Genomic DNA, 20595 nt, shown 5'->3' with positions numbered 1-20595 from the left:
AGTGCGTGCATGTGCCCGTAATTCTCACTCAGTGCGTCCGTCCGTCCGTCCGTCCGTCCGTGCGTGCGTGCGTGCGTGCGCCCGTAATTCTCTCTTCGCGCATTCGTAAGTCCGCGCATTCGCCCGTCCGTCCGCGCATGCGTCCATCAGTCAGTCCGTCCGTCCGTTCGCTTTGCCCCACTCATCATTACTTCGTGGATATGCCGCAACTATCCTCCGGCTTTCTCATCCAGTTTTTGGTTTTTCTTGAATATAAGGCGCTGGCCACTTTCGCGCATGTCGCTGAGACCCGAAAGTGCCTGGCGTGCGTTGATAAGCCAGGAATGAAAAAAAAAAACATCACATGGTTGTAGTGTTAAGAGAAACGTCCTTTTCATCATATTGACAAACAGGGGAAGTGGCACCCTCGGGCACACGAGAGGAGAGATCAAGTGGTGACCTGCAGAAAACTGCGTGTTGAAGCTAACGTGCACCGAACATTGATGCACGCACAGCATCAAGAGACTTTCACCCAACGTACATGGACAACACCTTGTATCGCATGATGCTGGAGTGCAAGAACAACTCGGTCATAACACCGCAATTACCTCCAAGCGAAAACCCGCGAAAAAAGTGGAATAATATATAGCCGGGTCATTAATAAATTTGATTTATTTTTCATCCAAGTATTAGAGATGTTTTTGAATAAATCAACGAAGTTTGTCTGTGATCTAACTTGATTCTTAGGCTTGTTCCTAGGTGTGGTTTTGTAATTATCCTTAGTGTTCAAGAAACTGAGCGTTGTGGCACGTGAAACCAATGTTCAATAAAAATCGCACATTCTAGCCACATTGGGTTTCATTGTTCGTTAATTCAATCGGTTTATTGCGTGCAAAATACATAAAATTGTCAATTGTTTGGATGTGAGGGTGGTTTCAAAATGTGGGCGGTTTCAAATAGCAGGTAGTTTACAAAAGAATGTAAGCGCTGGTAATCTGCTGAAGTTTTTAAGTGCCGATGATCAATACGCTCTCTGGACGCACTTTGGGAGTTCGTATGTGCATACATGTTCGAAACAGCAGAAGCGGTAAGCAGATATAAGGCGCTGGTTCTCGCGAGTATGGTAGCCCTGGACCGTGGCCTCCGAGATGGAGAGTACAGGCCATGTTTCTCTCCGGCCGTCCTAATCACTGCGCTTTCCAGCAGAACAAACTAGCATTGCCTCGATTCCGGCAATGGCAGGCACCGCAGCACAGAGCAGAGGACACTTTATTCCAGAGTTTGTATTGATTTTTCCACGTACGAGAAAGAATCGTCACCACAATACTCTGGATGCCCTAAAAGAATTTTTTCTGTTGCTGCATTTATTGCCGAGTTTTCCTCATATATCTGGGTAAGAAGCTATGAATTCATTTATTGCAGTATTACATTTTTTCCCATTACGGTTTGTATTTCTTTCCAAAATACATCCAATCGAGAAATATAGGCATTTTAGCATTATTCTTTTCCGGACATGTGCATTGCATAAAACTGGGATAATCGTTGTTGAATCGTAAAGTCCTCCTATTGGGACGCATTGTTTCAGCATTTTATTGCGCACGAATATTTGAGGTGGTAAACCGAAGCACAGTTATGCTCTAAATAAATGAGGACTCTCGTCATATTACTGAAGTAAGGTAATACGTAATTTTTTGTCGTCTGTATTGATAGTTTTCGCAGCACGTGGCACTATTAGTATCGCGCTAATTTACTGTACTCTCATCTGCATCCGAATGAAATGGTCACACGTACGGTAGAACAGCGTCTTTATTACCTACGTATTTATAAAATTGAACTAACGAAGAAAGTAGCGACAATATACTTTTTTCGTGTACTGCGCAGTGATTCATACCAGATAAACTAAACACTGAGGGCGTGCTCTTTTGTTTTTGAACAAGCGAAAGATCTCAATATTCGTTCTTACATTGTCCAACATATCCACTGAGCACCGCAGAGCTCCCACCATGAATGAGCAACCATTTGTACTGTGGCCGCCGCACCATTGCCATGGCATTAGCACATCTGCAAGAATTCTTGGTATGGCGTTACAATGAAAATCAGTGCTAATTTATTGAAAAGGAAGAGAAAGAATCAGGCTGTAGATCAAGCAGTCTTCGTTTTTTTCGCCAGTGTCCCTATACTCTACAGCCCACAAACATCGTAGCAAGTTCACAGCACATGCGGATGTCATGTAAAGTCATCGCACCTTCAAGGGTGGCGCAAATGTGCGGCAAAAAAAGCGCATCTCAGAATACATGCGCCCAAGCCCACGTCTGTGCCTCTCATACACCGTGGCCAGACGTTCCCAAATGAGCGTGAAGTTATATAATCAAAAGCGAAACACTATTTTTTTTTCTCACCACGTGCAAGGTTCGCCAACAGCGGGGCGGCCTTTTCGACCATAAGAATTAGCGCAGTGGTGCGGAGAAAAAAGTGGGCCACGCCCACCTCTGGAAACTCGCTCCCTACGTGGTATTAGGACGGCCCAAGAGAAACCTGCCGCTCGCTTACCATCTCGGAGGCCATGCCTGGGCACTGCTACATAAACAAATGTCAACAAATGACACTCGGCTACAATTGACGTTAAAACGACGTGACGGCTGTATCATGCGAGGACATATGTAATGTTTCCAAGATTGATTAGACAGCTTTTTAACCACAAATGACGTTTCTAAATATGAAGTCTTCCGTGGCTTTGTCTTCCGGGGCAATTCCTTACGGGGCATTCAGATTTATTCTTGCATTCGTTAAGTCATCCTTGCTGGTGTCGGCTACTCTAACGATTTAGCGCTAAAGTAAGAATGGCTGTTCTCAGCATGTCTGGGTAGATATAAATTGTTGATCTCTTGTGGCACATATCAGCTCATAGGTATATGACAAACGTCTAGTGAAAAGAGTTTAAAAATTCTATCGAGAAAGTCTCCACAATATTCATGTCATTACCAGTGAGTCATACTCGTTAAATCATCAAAACATCTGATACAAATTAGGTTTATCCCAAGACAAGCGGGTGATCATGGGACACACACGCTCGAATTGTCTGCACTAAGCAAAAAAAAAACCCCTCATTTAAAACCGACGTTCGTGCGGCATTCACTTCGTTTTATTGTCAGCGTGAAACCAAGGTGATAGCGAACAAGATAAAAGATTAAATTCCCACGCGTGACAGACATTGCGGACACCTTTCGCGGCGCATGAACTGAACAAGGCGGTCTACTTCGCCCGGAGATATATCCCCCATTTCGTGGCAATTTATGCAGAGCCCATGAGCTATTTGGCAATAGCAGCAAACGAGCGCTTATCCTAATTCGCTGCTATATCACCTAATCTACCCTGATATCTATAGCACCAACATCTCTAAAGTCTGTCGGACAAACGTAGCTACACTAACACATATCACTGGAAATGCACGGCTAGAGTGGATTGTATTAGTCCCACTGTTATTCCGGCAAGATGGGAAGCCCCTCTTTGAAGCTGTAAGCTCGCCCATCAACTCTGGGTAGTCCATCAGGCCCGTGAAGCAGCGCAGAGACAAGGCCTCGATGAAAAATTGAATTGCTGCACAAACTTCGAGGAAAACAAGGGAGACACAAAAGAGCGCAGTTTCGCTCTTCGTGTCTCCCTTGTCTCCCCGAAATGCTGTTTCTCTTCAGAGAACTTCCGTTACTCGCGATAGTTAAATGCGTGTAGAATACGCGCTAAATATTGTCCGTGGAAATGGTGTCTCTTCTCTCTGCTTGACGGCACGAAAAAATGTCAACTACAAGCTAAATATTATTTATTTTCCAAATACTGTTAGCCTTTCGGTTGTTACAAGGGTGGGACATACTAAGAATGTCAAACATCAATACATTCAAATCATACAGCAATTCAAACAGCAACACTTGAACTTGGAATTGTTACTTGACATACATAGGAAACACCGGCTTTGAGGCTGAAGGAAAAACAGTGCAGTCGTAGTAAGCATACAAATAAATTGTAATAAGTTAACATAGCAGACCATGCTTACAGAAAAATATCTTTGAGCCCTTCCTCAAATTCTTCTAATGAATCCCAATGAACCAGTGGTAATGACAAAGCATTCCACTGACGAATTGTTTTTGGAAAAAATGAATTCGCATATACATTGACACGCTGTTGTGGCACTTCGTATGTGTAATCATTTACATTTCTCAGGTTTTTTCCGCGGCGTGGCGTTAAGTATTTTGTTGTGTTTATGTTTAATTTATTTTTTGACAATAAAAACAAGAACTTCATCCTTGCCAATTGCCGTCGTTCAGCTAAAGTGGGCAGTTGAAGAGAGCGTAGCATTTCTGTTACTGACTCAGTCGAGGAGTACTTTGAAAGAATAAACCTGGCAGGTCGCCTTTGTACTCTTTCTAGCATATTAGTGAGGCCGATTTCTGAGGGATCCCAAACAATGCTGGCATATTCCAATGTTGGCCGAATATACGTAATATATGCTGCTAGCTTAACGGGAGTCGTAGCAAGTCTTAATTTTCTTCGCAAGTACCATAGTTTTCTCTCCGCCACCGCACAAATGTTTTCGAAATGGGTCCTCCAATTTAGATTACTGGCTATTGTTACATCTAAATATTTTATTTCATTGACGGTAGACAGGCGGGTAGAACATAGAGTGTAATTGGAATAGAAGACACGCTTACTTTTGTTTGTGACGCGCAAAGCAACTGTTTTAGTTTGATTTATTTCCATTTTAGATTCAATACACCAATTACTGACAGCATCAAGAATATCATTAAACGTTTTTTGGTCAGCTTCACTGTGTATTTCTTCATAAATTAGGCAGTCGTCTGCAAAAAGTCGCACTGTAGTACTTCTTTCTATGCCGCATGAAATGTCATTTATGTAAGTTAAGAATAATATCGGTCCTAAAACTGAACCTTGCGGTACCCCTGAGGTAACGCTTAATAACTCAGATTTGAAGCTGTTTATTTCTACATATTGTGTTCTGCCTGTCAGGTACGCACTTATCCACTGTATTATGTTATAATTTATGCCTAGGTGTGCTAACTTATTGACTCCCTGTGAGGAACCTTGTCAAAGGCTTTGGAGAAGTCGAGACATATTGCGTCAATCTGAACACTATTATTTGAGGCACGCGTGAAATCATCGACTCTTTCTATTAATTGGGTTACAGTGGATGAATTCTGCCGAAAACCATGCTGATTAGGAAAAAATGTTTTTGTGCCCTCAAGATACGTGTACATAGCTTTGGATATAATATGCTCTAAAAGCTTGCAGCATGCACAGGTGAGGGAAATTGGACGGTAATTTTCCACCTTTTGTTGGTCTCCACCCTTATGCGTTGGCACGACCTTCGCCACAAGCCAGTCGTCTGGGACACGCTTTTGCTCTATTGAGGCATTATATATTATGTATAAATAGTGCGCAACCCATTCCGCATACCTTCGCAGTAAATCATTTGGTAAGCCATCTGGTCCGATTGACTTTTTCACGTTCATTTTCAGTAATAATGATACGATGCCTTCATAAGTGATCTGAACGTCAGGCATAACTGACAACTGAGAAGGAGGTGGCGTGGATGCATCACCATTATCATGACAAGCAGTAAACACTGACCGGAAAAATCTCTTGTGTAGGTAAGCGATGGAAGAGCAGTCTGTCACCAATTCATCATTGACAACAAGAGAATGCACGCAGCTTGAGTGGTGTTCCTTCTGAGACAAGTGACGCCAAAAACGATGGGGGAAGATTTCATAAATGTCGGCAATATTTCTTTGTAATACTTTGTTTTTGATTCTTTCAGTTCAGCACGCAGAAGCCTTGATAAATTGTGTATCTTGGATTGATCTTTGTTTACTTTTTGCCTCTGGCGGTTAATGGCGCGCTTCAAATGTATTATCTTCCTATTCATCCAAGGATTCTGTTTATTTTGTTTCTTTTTTGCAAGGGCACAAATTTGTTGATTCATAGCGTGACAATTTCTTTAAACCTTATCCACATCTCAATGACGTCACTTTCATCACTGAACGTATCCAAAGAAAACGACAAGTAATCAATTATGCTTGTATCATCAGCCTTGTTTAAGTTGCGCACATGCCTGAAGCTTTTTTTTTTTTTTTGCATGGCAAGGCACCATCAATGCTTTTCTCAACTGAAACAAGTTTGTGGTCCGACAATCCATGTTCAATTGCAACGTTGTATGTGTCGATTCGCCCGTCAATAAAAACTAGATCCAGTATGGAATGCGGATACCCTGTTTCACGTGTACTGTCATTGACAACCTGCGTGAGGCCATGGCTGAAAGCCATGTCTAAAAGCCGTTGGCAGTCTATTGCTTCCTTCGATTTAGTTGAGAATGTGGTTCAATTATTACCAGGAAGATTGAAATCTCCCGCAATAACGATTCTACGATTCCGGGTAGCAATACCATCAAGGTATTGCTGCAAACTTTCTAGGTATGAACTAGGGGCGCCTGGAGGCCTGTAAACGGCACCCAAAACAAGGGAAGTTTTGCGTAATTTTATTTCTACCCATACACTTTCATGACAATTTCTTCAACATCTTCTGCAAGTAGGATCGCCACACCACCACCTCGTGTATCGCGGTCTTTTCTAAATATTTTGTAGCCGGGTGGTACAATTTCGCTATCCGCTATTTCCGGTCGCAGCCACGTTTCTGTGACGGTGATTACGTGTGGGTTATAGCTTGCTAATATGTATTCTGGGTCACTAACTTTATTCTTAAGGCTCTGAGCATTTAGATTAATTAAGCGAAGGCTGCATGTACTTGACTGCGAATGGCATCAGTCATCATCGTCAGAGTGATGTGGTTTTTTCTTTGTATGCTTAAGCTTAACTCGGCAGTTTTTGTCGTAGTTCCAGGAATACACGTCTTTGTCTATGACCAACTTATCGCAATTCAAACGCATGCGTTTTCCTGCATCTCTTTCTTTTTTTCCTGATTCCCATAGTAGCTTACGCTTGGCTAGAGTTTCCTTGCAAAAGTCGTCCCCAACTGATATACTGCTGCCTTTTAGCTTTTTGCAATTTTTGTAAACTGTTAACTTCTCTCGGGAGTCGTATAGCTTTATAATGACCGGACGCAGTGAACGGCCCCCTTTTCGGCCTATTCTGTGGATCCGCTCAACTGTTTTAGTACGACGCCAAGCGTGCGAACAAAAATGTCCTGCAGTACCGCTTGTTCCAGGTCTTCTGTGGTTTCTGCCTCGCCCTCTTCAACCCCAAAGACCAATAGATTATTCGACTCCTATCCTCTAAGCTTATTAGCCTTTCTTCTTGTCTTGATAGTGTCACGTTAAGGTTCGTGACGGTTTTCGTTAGCTGGCCTATTTTTTTACCCTGATCTTTGATTTTTTGAATGGCGTCTTCCATTTTAGTCATTCTTTCTCCTAGAGCGCTCAGATCTGCCTTAATGGACTTCTGACCTTCAGACAGTTCCTTTAGGAGGACTTTCACATCAGGACCTGGGTTGAGTTCAACATCGCCAGACAATAGCAGGCACAAAAAGGAAAATGCAGAGAACAGTACACTTGGGCACGGCAGCACAACAACAAATCTGTTGTCAGATTTGTAACAGTATTATGAGTAGAAACTGACCTGTTCGAGCAACAGAAGCGGCATATTAGGCGACATTGCTTTCTCAGTGCTGCCGTGCCCACTGAGTTGCATAGCAACTCAGTGGGCACGGCAGCACTGCGAAAATATTAGTTGCATAGCAATACTGAAGGAATCAAAAACAAAGCAGTGTTTTGATACCTTTCGTAATCGCCCCCACAGAAATCGCACCAATACAGTAGTATTTTTTTTTCGGGGCCTCAATTGTCTTCCTCGCAAATAGGAAGCGTTTGATGATGATCACAATGTAACGGTACGAAGATCAACGCAAAAGGAATTTCTGGGCAGTCGTAAACATGTCAGCCACGTCCATCTCTCAACGCACTGTGATGCACTGTGATCAGCGCGTGCGATGTTAATGCTTATATCTGCCAGCCCCACTCACCGAAGCACTAACTCTCATTAATGAGCGGTCGCCACGATATGTGTGCAGGTGCCGCATCGAACATCTGTTGCGCCAGTGGGACAGCCCTATCGCGGAGGCTTGCTTGCTTGGTCCTTTCTTGTGGCTCCTACTCACCAAGAGGGACTGGCCAACAAGCCGGCGGTGAAGGCTGCTCTTAAGAGAGAACAGGTAAGTGACATCACACCTCAGCGAGAAGCATCGACGCGAGAAATTAGATATCAAACCAAATGGAGATAGCAATGATTTTCCCCGACGGCGGGCAAATAATCCATAAAGTGCGCAATAAGCAAATACGCAGATGTAAAAAAAAACGGAATTATCAATTGGTGCCCTCGTAAATATGCGCCAATTTTCTTCGCTTTCCCAAAACAGTGTGGTGTCAATTATCTTGGGATGTCATTGTTTTTAGTCTTTTTTTTATCAGACGTGGGGTTGAACTACTGGATTGTAAGCGTCAGTGCTGTGTCTTTTTTTTTCGCAATATATTGTTGCTTCACGGGAATGTAAAGATCGCATAACATCAGGGCATTGTGTTGTTCACACCTTGCTGCTCTCGATTTTCATTCATGGTGCCGTTAAATAACATTAACATAAATTTACTAGTTTAGGACGTTGATGAAGCAAACGAGAAAAAAGGTATGTCTAGAACCCTTAGGCCATTGTCAGTGTGGTATCTGTTTCGCTGTAGAAAAGTTGTTAAAAACATTCTTAAGAAAATCAGTGTGGTTTCGACCTCAGTTTCCTAAATTAGTTAAATTTCTTCTATTCAATTTTTGATGCATATGATATATAAAAAATTGTGATACGTTCTATCTAATTATTCATTACTTGGTTAATCTCCCAGAGTGAATGCGAGTCGTTTATATGGGCCATCATTATCATCATCAATGTGCCATTCATATAACAAATTTTGGCATTCCTTCTGAGTAGGTATGGGCCATGGTTGAGCGATCATCACTACTCTTCAACATGAGTTTTCGCTCACATCCTCCTGGGTACAATAAGGGTGCTGGAGGAGCGCTCTGAAAGCTTTCGGTTCCTAAGTGCGAAACACCACAGGCCAACTCAATATTCGTGTTTTCCAGTCGAATATTGAGTATCAAGATGGGCTAAAAATTGCGATGAATATAACACGCACTTGTGATTGCGGGGATTAATACTTCTTTTCAGGCTATGGTGCTTTTCTTGCTTTTTTTTTCGCTGTTTATTATTCGGCAAAAATATCCAGATGCATGCAAACTTCATCCAATTACTTTAAAGCTCATCGGCTTCATTGAAGCCGAAGACACTGCTTTTAATGATAATACTAATATTAATAATAATCATCATCTAAAGTGGCGTCAGTCAGTATACGAAGAGTATACGGAAAACACTAATGCCATCTAGTGATATTTTTTACAAGGACCTATACACAAAAAGGCATCTAGAAGTGGCTACTGGAACAACACATCACCATATATCACTACAAAGAAAGAACGGCCCACGCCCTAAGAAGCTTCGCCCCTAAAAACTTCGCCGGCAGGGTAAATTAAAGTTGCAGGGCTCCGTCGTGAAGCCTTCGCATTAGCATGCAATTCTCGTCTAATAAGTAGTACACGCCTGCACAACCGGGGAAGTGCTAAATACCATGTCAGCCCCAAAGTTTTTCCTGATCTAAAGAATAATGGCAATACTACAAGTTTTGCAATTAGTCTTTGGTTAAATATTTTACCTCACTCACATGGCTTTAATATATTATCTGTTTTATCCGCCTTAAGGCGAGCAATTTTAGGCCCCTATACAGACCTGTAGCATCATCTTAGTTGATATACTTTACACGTCATTGTTAAATCACAAATCATTGCCACTCTTCCATCTTTTCCATGGCGCTCTTTGGCCAAGACATGGCCCTTGTGCCATTAAAGTCTACATATCATCATCATCATCGTCGTCGCCGTCGTCGTCATCATCATCATCATCATCATCATCATCATCGCAACCGGGGCAACATGTTAGGTCAATGGAGCTTCGGGAATACAGGGTAAGATGAATACTTCAAAAGACATTGCTGTATTAAAGACGATGGTCTTTCTTGGGGACCTTCGACGCTAAAAAAACTTGGTCTGTCTGTCTGTACGTTTGTCTGTTTGTCAGCAGTAACGAGCTACACCCGAACATTATTTCAAACGGCCAACCGTAGCGCCCACGAATATTGCTCAGGGTCCAGCGTTCATACTTGTGCGTTTGTCAATTAAAAAACAATTATTGCGCATACTTGAGGCACCATAATTACACATCGATGTTTTGTATGTGTGCATTTATACTAGAGAAGGCACGCACAAGTAATTCTACGGACCGTAGCTTTTATCACGCTGCACTGACAGCGCAACGCTATGCTCAAAAAGATGTTTCCAACAATTTGCTAAGACAACACGATGATGGCACCTGCCCGTCGCTTTGCGTTCAACTCCTTATCGCCTCAGAGACAGGTACCCATGCCTTCCTTCGTTCTCAAAGATAACTGCCAGATGGAACTCGTGTAAAACGTGCCTCAATGCACTCGTTCGCCTCCTCTGCACGGATCGAGACTCTCTAACGCAGTGCTTTTAGAATACAATTCACCAAATTTCTCGCACAGAATATCAAATAAAAGTTTTGATCACTCTCTTCACACGCATGACTATCGTCTTTTGACGGCATTTGGAGTGAAACATGCAGATACGGGGCCATTTTTTAAAGTACAGATGCGATTTTATTCTGAGCTCAGGTCGTGTGTTTTTCTTTTGTAAGTCTCTATCAGATTGTCGATGTCATCGAAGCAGTCATTCACATCCTTCTCCGTCAGTGTCCTTAGTTTGGCCTCTATCAGTTCGCACTTTGCACTGATGTTATCATCTCTACTGTTGGCGTTGAGTTGTCCTCGTCGCCGGGTCAGCGCCTTCACGTTCTCCGAGATCTGCTTGATCATTTGCGTCAGCTTATCGTCATATATGCAGACAGCTGGAACGAAAAAAATTAAAAGAGCAGTAATAAAACATATCTGAGAAACTCTAAAAACAGATGACCTAACGTGAAACTTGGAGAGAAATCACTATCCGCCAGTGGTTCCAGAAGCAAAACCTTTACTGTTTACACTTTTTTATGGACACCAGTCCACTAACGCACCACAACTTTGAACGTATGTTTTACGAAGTGGTGTTTCAAATATACGGCTTTACCACCAAGGTCATAGAATCTGCCCATGGATATCTAATTGAATAAATTTCAGTTCTAAACATGACACACCGAGGAAGTTGTTAACGATTCAGAGTACGAGGTTCTGAGAGCATTCGAAATCCACTTTGCTGTAGAGAAGCACTGCTGAGATGCACCTAATTGTAGACATGAGTTTATTATAAAGGTGCACGTTTGTGTCTCTAGTTTTATATAATCGTCTTGAGTGTCTCGAAAAATTTCGTCAGGGTTTCTGAAACTACTACTAAGTCAAACGTTATGCTTAAGGCAGTAACAGTTAACTCCCAACTTTTTGTGTTGGAAATAAACCCAAACCCAAGCCTTCTACTCGTAATGTAGCAGTGGCGTTGTCAGGGGTGGAAAACCAATAAAAACTTCGGTGAATAGTGGAAATAACCTAGCTTTTGTGGCGCCTACTCATTTAGGATGAACCGTGAATATGACATCAGACGCTGAGAAGCCAAGACCATAAAATTGATGGCTCTATATGCCCCAGTTTCGACGCAAGCTCGAAGCAGATTGTGAAAGCAATGAATTGAAGTATTAAGGCAAGAAAGGCTTGCAGTTCACTTGTTAGGCAACCAGTGTAGAGGACAAAGCAGCATTCAACTTTCCATGGCCTTAACGTACACTGTCATGACGAGAGTATACGGCAAGTACTAAAGAATGATCCCAATGTGAAAATATTTAGACAGCGTCCGTGAGTCTACTATGTTCCCTCGCCGTTGGTTGAATTTTCGCACTACCACTTTCAAGAAACCCTGTCGTTGCACAACTTGCCCAAATCAAAGTACTGCCATTTACAATGCGCCTTCTGCCCTCTACGTCATCTTGTCGGTGATAGTGGGCAATGTCACGCTGGACCAACCTCCCAGAAGGTCCTGTGTGAAGGCGTTGTCGCAGGTCCTAGGACACTGTCCGAGACCATCTTCAGCAGCGAAGTCTGTGAGAGCATTATCGCACTTCTTGCAGACAACTGGTCTTAGACACACACATTAGAATGTGCCGTTTGTCGTATCGTCCCTTCTGGTAAATATTGCAGGAAAGTCTGAATATACAGGCACCGGAAAGTTCCATCAACTGAAGCTCATGTCATTCACTCAAGCTATAAGGGTCTTCCTGCATGTTGCGTAAATACGGTACGCAAATTCGGTACGGTATTACCACACCGCTCTTCCTTTTCCGGTAATTGGCCTCTTATCAGTAGACGCACACGAACAACACAAGAAGCTTTTATCAAACATTACTGTGTGGTTATAACGCTTCGGTGCGGCCTCTGAGCCTACGCATTGATAGCGAGAGACGCCGACAAAGTGACTTGTCGTCCAGCGGGTGCACAGTTATTGTAAAGGAGATGCGCTACCATACGGCCTCACCGAATTCGCATACCGTATTTTCGTATCATGCTGAAACACTATATGGCCACGTACCTTCTGTGAGCGTGGTAACTTCTCTTGTGGCAGCAAGGCCGAGACACGAGTAAGGGCTGTGGTCCCCCAGTGTAACGGCTGGAGTCGCTTCAATGCTGTACTTGGTCCCGGAGGACAAACCACTGAGTGTGTAGCCCTTCTGCGCACCGTGGGCTACGTAGGTGGCGCAGTTCGCGTCTGTCGACTGCGATGGGCATACTTGTATACGGACATCAGCGTTGAAGTCGTTGTACCAGCTGGCCCGGACTTGGCTGGACGAAACTGGCTTGACATCAAAGCGATCTAACCTGGGAACTGAAATGCAACGATCATTCTGTAAACAACGCACGGAAGATTGTCAGAGGCGTCAAGAGACTTTTTTTGTTGCTTGAGTGGGGGGGGGGGGGCTGCAGTAAGCTGAACCATACTTCTGTGTTAGTGTGTGCGTTTGTATGCAGGCATACACAGGCGAAAAAAAAATTGAACGACACTAGAGCTTTACTTTCGAGAGTTGAAATCAGAGGCGTAATCGGGTCCATGAGTGCGCACCCATTCTTGACCTATGGTCCGGCTTCTGTTCTTCGTGCATGACTAAGCCCTGCCGTAAGAAAGTGAATGACTGTGCAGGTAACATTGCCCATTTACAACTATCCTCAAATTCATGCTGCAAGTACAGTTCTTAAGTGTCACTACGCCATAATCCTTGCATTTGCGAGACAGCTGAGGGTTCATGACGCGTCTGTAAAGCACCACGCAAACCTAGGCCGCTCTTCATTGCGTTTGAAGTTTTCCAGCTGATTATGACTAAATATGTCAGTGTCATTCTTAATGGGTGGGCCTTGAAAATGCCCACATGTTGCATAATTACCACGTTTTGACCCCCGGCTTGATTCTACGCTTCTGCCACACAATATTACATGCGTCAAGGAGATTCCATGCACTACGTGCACTAGGCTCGACTCCAGTCGCAGTGATTACATTTTTGATGAAAACGAAAGGTAAAAGCCCCATGAAATAATCCACGTCAGAGCACGTGAAAGTAAGTCTGATTGTCGACATTTCTCCAGCTCTCGACTACCGCGTCACTAATAATATTACTGCATTTGTGATGCGTTAGGCACCAGATATCAGCAAAATCTTAAGCTACAATTGTTTGTTTTTTTCACCCGGAAATGGAGCAGTGGAGTATCCGAGGTGGAGTACACCCCACCACCTCTAGAGCAGGCAAGTTATGGCAGAACTTGACTAGGAATGAATATTCTTTGCAGCATATGCTCAATACGACTTGCCTTCAGGAAATGATGTAACGGATACATTAATGACAGGGCTTGAGTGTTTGGCGTTCCCTTTCCACAGGTACGCCTCCATAGAAAGCGTGTATGATCGTCGCATGGGGTCCACCTTAAATTTGTGCTCTCGGTCGTCTTTGTCAACCGACCGGGTCACGCAGGCCTCTCCTTCGGTGCACAGGTTCAGGAGGAAGCCAGTGACGCTTTCAAAGGTATAGTTCCAGGATGCGATGATGAAATGGTCGCAAGTGGCCCTAATAACAGCGTCGGAAATTCCCGCTGCAAAAAAAAGAAAAATAATTACGAAGGTTGAAATGACTTATCAATGCCTAAGCATGGCTTTTTACACAAAATTACCTAATAATTGAATCCACCAAGATTTGGCAGAAGCTATTTGCGTCACGGAAATAACGTCAGTAAATGGGCGCACGGGAACAGTAGGTACACAATGGTGTAGAATTAAAACGATAGGTGGAGCGATGGTAGACTGACAGCGGCAAGAATACGTGAAGTCACGAAAATAACAATCAGTGCATATAGTAAATAGAATGAGAATTGGCGTGAAAAAAATTGAGTCAAACAAAAAATATGGGAATTAAAGTTAAATATCAATAAAGTTAGAAAGCCGAAATAACCTAATGAGTTTCTTATAGAAAAGGAAGATAAAAACTCCCCAGACTAGTGGTGTAACTGGAGTAAATGTTTACACATGTAATTTTGTCTTCTTCATTGTCGAAATTGAAAGAAGATAACTTGCAAAACATTGACTTCAGGAATACCCCCTTTGAAAAATTTTCCATCTCTTGAAGCTTTGATCTGGCTTTGAGCTTACTAACGGCAACATAGGCTTTCACTCTCCTAGTGTGAGACAATCAAAAGATCCCCCACAATCACTTACTTCTCCTTTTTAGCAGTTCTGAGATATGCGCCCAGGTTTCAACACATCCTCGCTCTCCCTTCTCGTCATATTTTAAAACCTAACTTCATGTACAGCACTCTGCAGTAGCGGTTTCTTAGAACACAAAATCTGAGTCTTCAGATATGAGGATAATGTCTTAATTCTTTTACCGTGTGGTGCTTTGGGGTCGCAATTCGAATTGTCACAAACTGTCCGAACATGTCAATGCATTTTCGCCCTTGTAATAACAGCTGAAATTTTACAGAAGGATTCCTTCAGTTCAGTCAGAAGAGTAAATTCACATGCATTTATAGATGCATTTTGTTGAAAGCACAGCTGTTGATTCTTGAGGAGATCGCGGCTCTTCCGTCACTATTTTGTATATGGGCCCGCAAATGAGCAACGGGCCCCTCCTCTAAACCTTACTCTATTATCTTTCACCGTAAGAGAAAGAGGACGGGACGCTTGCTTGGTGTTTCATGTAAGCCTGTCAATGCTACGCTTAGCTTTACGCTGTCGACGTTTCGTCGACTGGTTTCCAACTCACGTAGCAGGGTTGTGGTAGCCTCCACCGTAGTCCTAGGACCAAACGAAAGTTCTTTATCTTCTTCGATCGCGCTACGAACGTGTATCTTGTAGGTTGTCTCAGGATTCAGACCTCCGAGGATGTGGCCAGTGTTGGACGTGAAGGCGTGAACGCAGGCACCTCCCTCCGCCGGACAGGCGTCAATGTCGAAGTGCGTCACGTTATCCTCGATGGGTGCCCACCTGAGCTCGACTGACGTAGAACCAAGTGGTGTGACTTCGAGGTTCTCTACGGATGGGACTGTCATTGGAAGACAAAACAAAAGAATTATGAGAGAGTGGAAGTCATTAGTTGTAGTGAATATTAGTTTCAGGAACAGCTGTAAGGTCCCCTCAAAATACCAATCTGAGAACTGAAATCGGAAAAAAAACGCCAAAGTGATCTAGTGGCTATGGCGATCAGCTGCTGGCAAGCAGGTCACGAGATCGAATCAGGGCCGCGGCGGCCGCATCTTAGGTGGAGGCAGAAAGCTTGAGGCTCTCGTGCTTAAATTGAGGAGCACGTTAAAGAACACCAGCTGGTCAAAATTTTTGGAGCCCTCCACCATGGCGTCTCTCATCATCATATGGGGGTTTCGAGATGTCAAACTCCAGCAATTATAGAAAAAAATTAAAAAATTTAGATGCCATCGTCATATGAGTAAAATGGGCTAAGCTTGGCGTGCGTTTGAATCTACTAATTTTTTTCTTTTCTGTCATTCTTTTTTTCTCGTTTATTCTTTTTTTATTCTTTCGTTCCGGTCTTCGTACTTGTTTTATTTCGCTAGACATAATGTGGCATTCTGCTTATTTACAGCACAATGGAAATTGGCCCATCATTCAAGTGTTTACCAGGGCAACACTTCATTTGTTACAGGCAACAAATGATGGCCCTGTGTCAATACTTAGGTAAGACTCAAATGCGGGAACGTAAAATTGCCTGTCAGCACGATAAGCTCTTTAGATCGTGATGTCCACCCATTTTCGAGTGCGTCTCTGACCGGCCTCTTACAACCTTGCACACCAATTTTCAAAATCCTAAGCTAGAGTCATTCGATTAGATATTTTCTTTATAGATAACTACATATTTATTGCCAGCAAAACGACACCATCAAAAAACGACACCGTAGTAGATAATCAAATGGATCAGTTTTCTTTTTATACAAGTGTCATGCTGGCATTTGGAAGGCCATTGTACAAATAGTCTCTTGGCTCAATGGTCACGTAGGAGCAGCAACGCAGGCGATTTTGAAGGTCACCGAGTCAATCGTTCGCCAATTCAACAAAACACTTAACACCTGCGTTGAAACGTCCATGGCTACTGGGCGACGGAAGCGGAAACAGCGCAAACGTAGCACGCTGACAAGCAGTGACAACGCGGTCACAGTGTCACTGCTCAAAAACCTAAAAACCAAACATGCATTTATACTTACGGACAAACCTTTTAGCAAAGTTTTCAAGCAATAACAAACGCATGTGTGCTTGTCGGTGAATTTCTCTTATTTCACCCACACTAACATGAAAAAAATTAAAAATCGTGGCACCACAAAATTATTAGAATCACCTGAACTACTCAACGGCTGTTAAAAACTGCCGTGTAGCAGTGAGACAACTCTATCGAGTAGATAGAGCTGCGGCGTTTTGATGGCCGTCGGCTCAACGGCCTTTGAAACGTGCCCGTGTGAAGTAGGTATCATACACACGCTTACCATAAAACCCTTCATGGGTGCGCGAGAAATCTTTGAGTGTCCCATGACCAACACTAGCACGCTCTATGGTCATGCTTCAAGAAAAACGTTGGGGATTATTTCTAGTTGAGACATAATTGTCGTCTACCCCTCGCACACATTTCTTGCGTCATCACAGCAGTTTCGGCATTTCCCAGTCTTAACGACGTGGGCCTAGAGTTGATATACAGACACGTGTAATAACCTATGGGCGTGCACACATCAGCATGGCGTAACAGTTTTGATGTGAAGGTATAGCGAGGTCCGAGTTTTCTCAAGAAAGAAAACGCCAGAAAGACTGATAACCACTATGGCTGTGTGGCATAAATACTTCCCGAATACTCTATTTTTCCTTGGTTGTACCATATTTTTGTTTAGGTATGAAAAAATGCAATTTTCTGATGCGCCAGCTTTATATTGCAGCAATAAATTACCATGGCTGCCACAAAGCACGCGTTACATTCAATGAATAAGATAAATATTGTTAATTAGTTTTGCCATATTGTCGTATAATGTTTTGTGTTTACACAGGGAGGTATGAATCACTGCAAAGCTTTTATCAATTGATGTCTCATCAAACAGGTATTCAGAGCCCGCTGTCAAGTATATTATTGTTTTGACATGCGCTAACTTAAAGGTGTTATCTTTAGGACAGCACATTCCTAGGAATGTGATAATGTCTAAAGGTTTCACAGTCTATTTCTGCTCACGTTTTGTTGTCGTGAAGAATATCCTCTCATTTCTTCCATTCGTAGTGTCACCACCGTCATTGAAGTAAGCGTAGACGTCGACTTGGTACCGTGTTCCAGACTCAAGATGATGAAGGTTGTAGCTCGTCTTATGGCCCGTGGCTGATTCACACCTAGGTTGATCACTGACAGAGCACACTGTCATGTTGTAGCCTGTCACCGGGCCCGTGGCATTCTCCCACTTGACAGTGGCTCGGTTACCGCCGTGAACTGTGGCCTCAAGGTCAGAGATTCGTAACGCTGTGGTACAGGCCAAAAAATACAAGATACTTAAAAAAAACCGAGGTGACTTGGGCCTCTAACGGAGGGGGAAGAGATTGATGGCTAAATGTGTTACCGGGGCTGGCACTGTTGAAGACTTCCCTTCTGTACAGCCTTGAGAGTGCTCCGATTTTCGAGTGCACGAATGAACCCTGTAAACACAACGACGTCAATGAAATATATGAAAAAGAAAACGTGAAGCAGTGGGTCCTAATAAGAACAAAACTTACGAGCAGTTTCATAACTGTGAAACCTCAGTGAACAGCGGAGCTGGAAAGCAACCACCACCACCTAGCCAATCAGCCAACAAGTATTAAGCGGTTTCTTCATCAAATATTTTTATTCCAGTCGTCTTCCACACTGTATCTCTTTTTACACCTCCTTTTTTTTTTCGATGGTTCCTTTATCTTGATCTCTTTGTATACTGCACACTTTCCCCCGTTTACTCCATGTTACCCTCACGCCTCTTTTCCGTCCTGTGTAATTATTCAAATTGGTAGCCTAGCCAGAAAGTCTTTTGGGAAGGCGACCGGTTAAATGATTTTTGTATAAATTCCTGCGAGCATTTGTGTGTGTGCTTGTACCTATACACACGCAAAATTGAAAAAAAAAGTCGGAACGCTGGAATCCTGCAACTTCACAGGCTACGTCGTTGATACAGTCAATGGTTATGCTACGGTTTACCTTTTCACTTCCTTCTTTTCTTCCTCCGTAACCTAACATGAGTCCTCCTCACCTTCACTTCCTTTTACCATACAGAACTACAGCCCTCTGTCTCTCTCTCTCCTGCTCTTTTACTTCTCTTCAAATTGTAGTTGGGATGGGAGACAGAAGCGAGTGAAAGCGGATAGAAGAAGACGAAGACGAAAATCTTGAAGATTTAGCGACGCACACAAATGAGGGGATACCGCAAGGCTCAATGCTTTGCCCAGTGCTATTTAATTTACCAATGAGCAACATTTCACGTAAACAGGACATAACTTATGTTTGCGCAGACGATACCGCTTTTTTTTTCTGCATTGGCAGATGACGTTCAGGCCCTGTATGAACGGCTTCAGACTTACCTTAATATATTAGAGAGCTGGCTTGACGGCAATTGCTTTCTACTTATTCCGAGTAAATGTGCCCTCCTTGTTTTCCACTGCAATACCCTGTGGAATTCTTTCTGTCTTAACATCATGAGGATATACCACAAATGAAATTTGTTGAATACCTTAGAGTAATTTATCATACATCGCTTAACTGGCGACCTCACTTCGAATACATCGCCGGAAAAGGTGCGCGGGCCATTGGCATATTACGTAGGCTAAGCAACTACCGTATATGTATGAGAAGAGACACACTGGTAATGATATATCACATGTACGTTGGTCCTATTTTTGAATTAGGTTGTGTACTCTTCTCCGAAGTTCCAGCTTACAACTTACGGACTCTAGTTCTTCTGAAAAGAGAAGCTTTGCGCTTACGCCTTGGCCTGCCTTTAACAGTTGCTAACAATGCGTTGTATATCAAATCAAGGGTCCCTCAACTTCCCTGCAGAGTTTGCCTTCTGACTGTTCAGACATTCTTAAGAATTTGTGAATAACCATTACGACAATCTGAAACAGCATTTATTTCCACCCCGGATTCATTTTTCGGTGCTAGATGGCCGCGATTGCACACTCCACAAGTTATATTTCTACAAAATTTACTAGAGCCTCTCAACGTAAGTATATGCGATATCATACCGAGTCATGATAATTCATACCCTGTGGAAATTTCTTTTGACGACATTTTCTGATAACGCCAAATTACTTCCCCATAATATTTTGGATGGTTTACTACAAGATCACTTGCGCAGTAATACAATAAACGTTGTTATTGCTACAGAAGCATTTCAAGGTGAAGAAAAGTCAGGGGTTGGTATTTTCTTTTCAGCCTGATTTTACATCGGCCTTATTCCCTTCGACTACCCGATTTCACACCCGTTTTTGTGGCTGAGTCTCTGGCAGTAGTGCTCGCCTGACGCAAGTTGGATACGGCAAAGACATCAGCTGTTATAATAACAGATTCTCTATCTCTCTGTGTGGCACTTTTTGTTGGTGCGAATAATTATGTAACAAAAGCGTTCCGTACACTGGTGCCTGCACATTTGAGAAAAGTCCGATCAGTTTGGGTGCCTGGACATAAAGCCTTATTTCTAAATGAAATAGCCGATTTCTTCGCTAAGTCGTCAATGAGCGGACGGATTATACCGTAGTTTCCATCATCCGCTTATATGACTGCTGCTCGATTGCGCAGACGTACGCTTATGGAAGTCTTTCGTAGTACAGCATTGACAAACTCTACCAAATATCACCATTTATTATATTATTGGCGAAGAGACTTTTGCCACACTCGTAAACAAGAAGTAGCTATCACAAGACTGTGTCTGTTTCGTCAGATGCGATTTTTTCCCATATG

General features: G+C 43.0%; 1 protein-coding gene across 1 annotated transcript in view; it reads right to left on the bottom strand.

Annotated features, from left to right (window-relative positions):
- The window catches only part of LOC119165217 (uncharacterized), a 99951-nt gene that overhangs the window by 75725 nt on the left and 3631 nt on the right, over positions 1 to 20595 (bottom strand). Inside the window, exons 2-7 of the mRNA XM_075872501.1 lie at positions 18230 to 18305; positions 17854 to 18132; positions 15400 to 15678; positions 13955 to 14233; positions 12687 to 12980; positions 10776 to 11022 (exon numbers count right to left, since the gene is read on the bottom strand). Coding sequence (XP_075728616.1) covers positions 10776 to 11022; positions 12687 to 12980; positions 13955 to 14233; positions 15400 to 15678; positions 17854 to 18132; positions 18230 to 18305 — 1454 coding nt within the window. The remainder of the gene's footprint in view (positions 1 to 10775; positions 11023 to 12686; positions 12981 to 13954; positions 14234 to 15399; positions 15679 to 17853; positions 18133 to 18229; positions 18306 to 20595) is intronic.

The sequence above is a fragment of the Rhipicephalus microplus genome, chromosome 8 (assembly GCF_043290135.1).
Source record: "Rhipicephalus microplus isolate Deutch F79 chromosome 8, USDA_Rmic, whole genome shotgun sequence".
NCBI classification, from domain to species: domain Eukaryota; kingdom Metazoa; phylum Arthropoda; class Arachnida; order Ixodida; family Ixodidae; genus Rhipicephalus; species Rhipicephalus microplus.
Note: the sequence above shows the minus strand (reverse complement) of the source record. Positions and strands in the feature narration are given on the sequence as shown.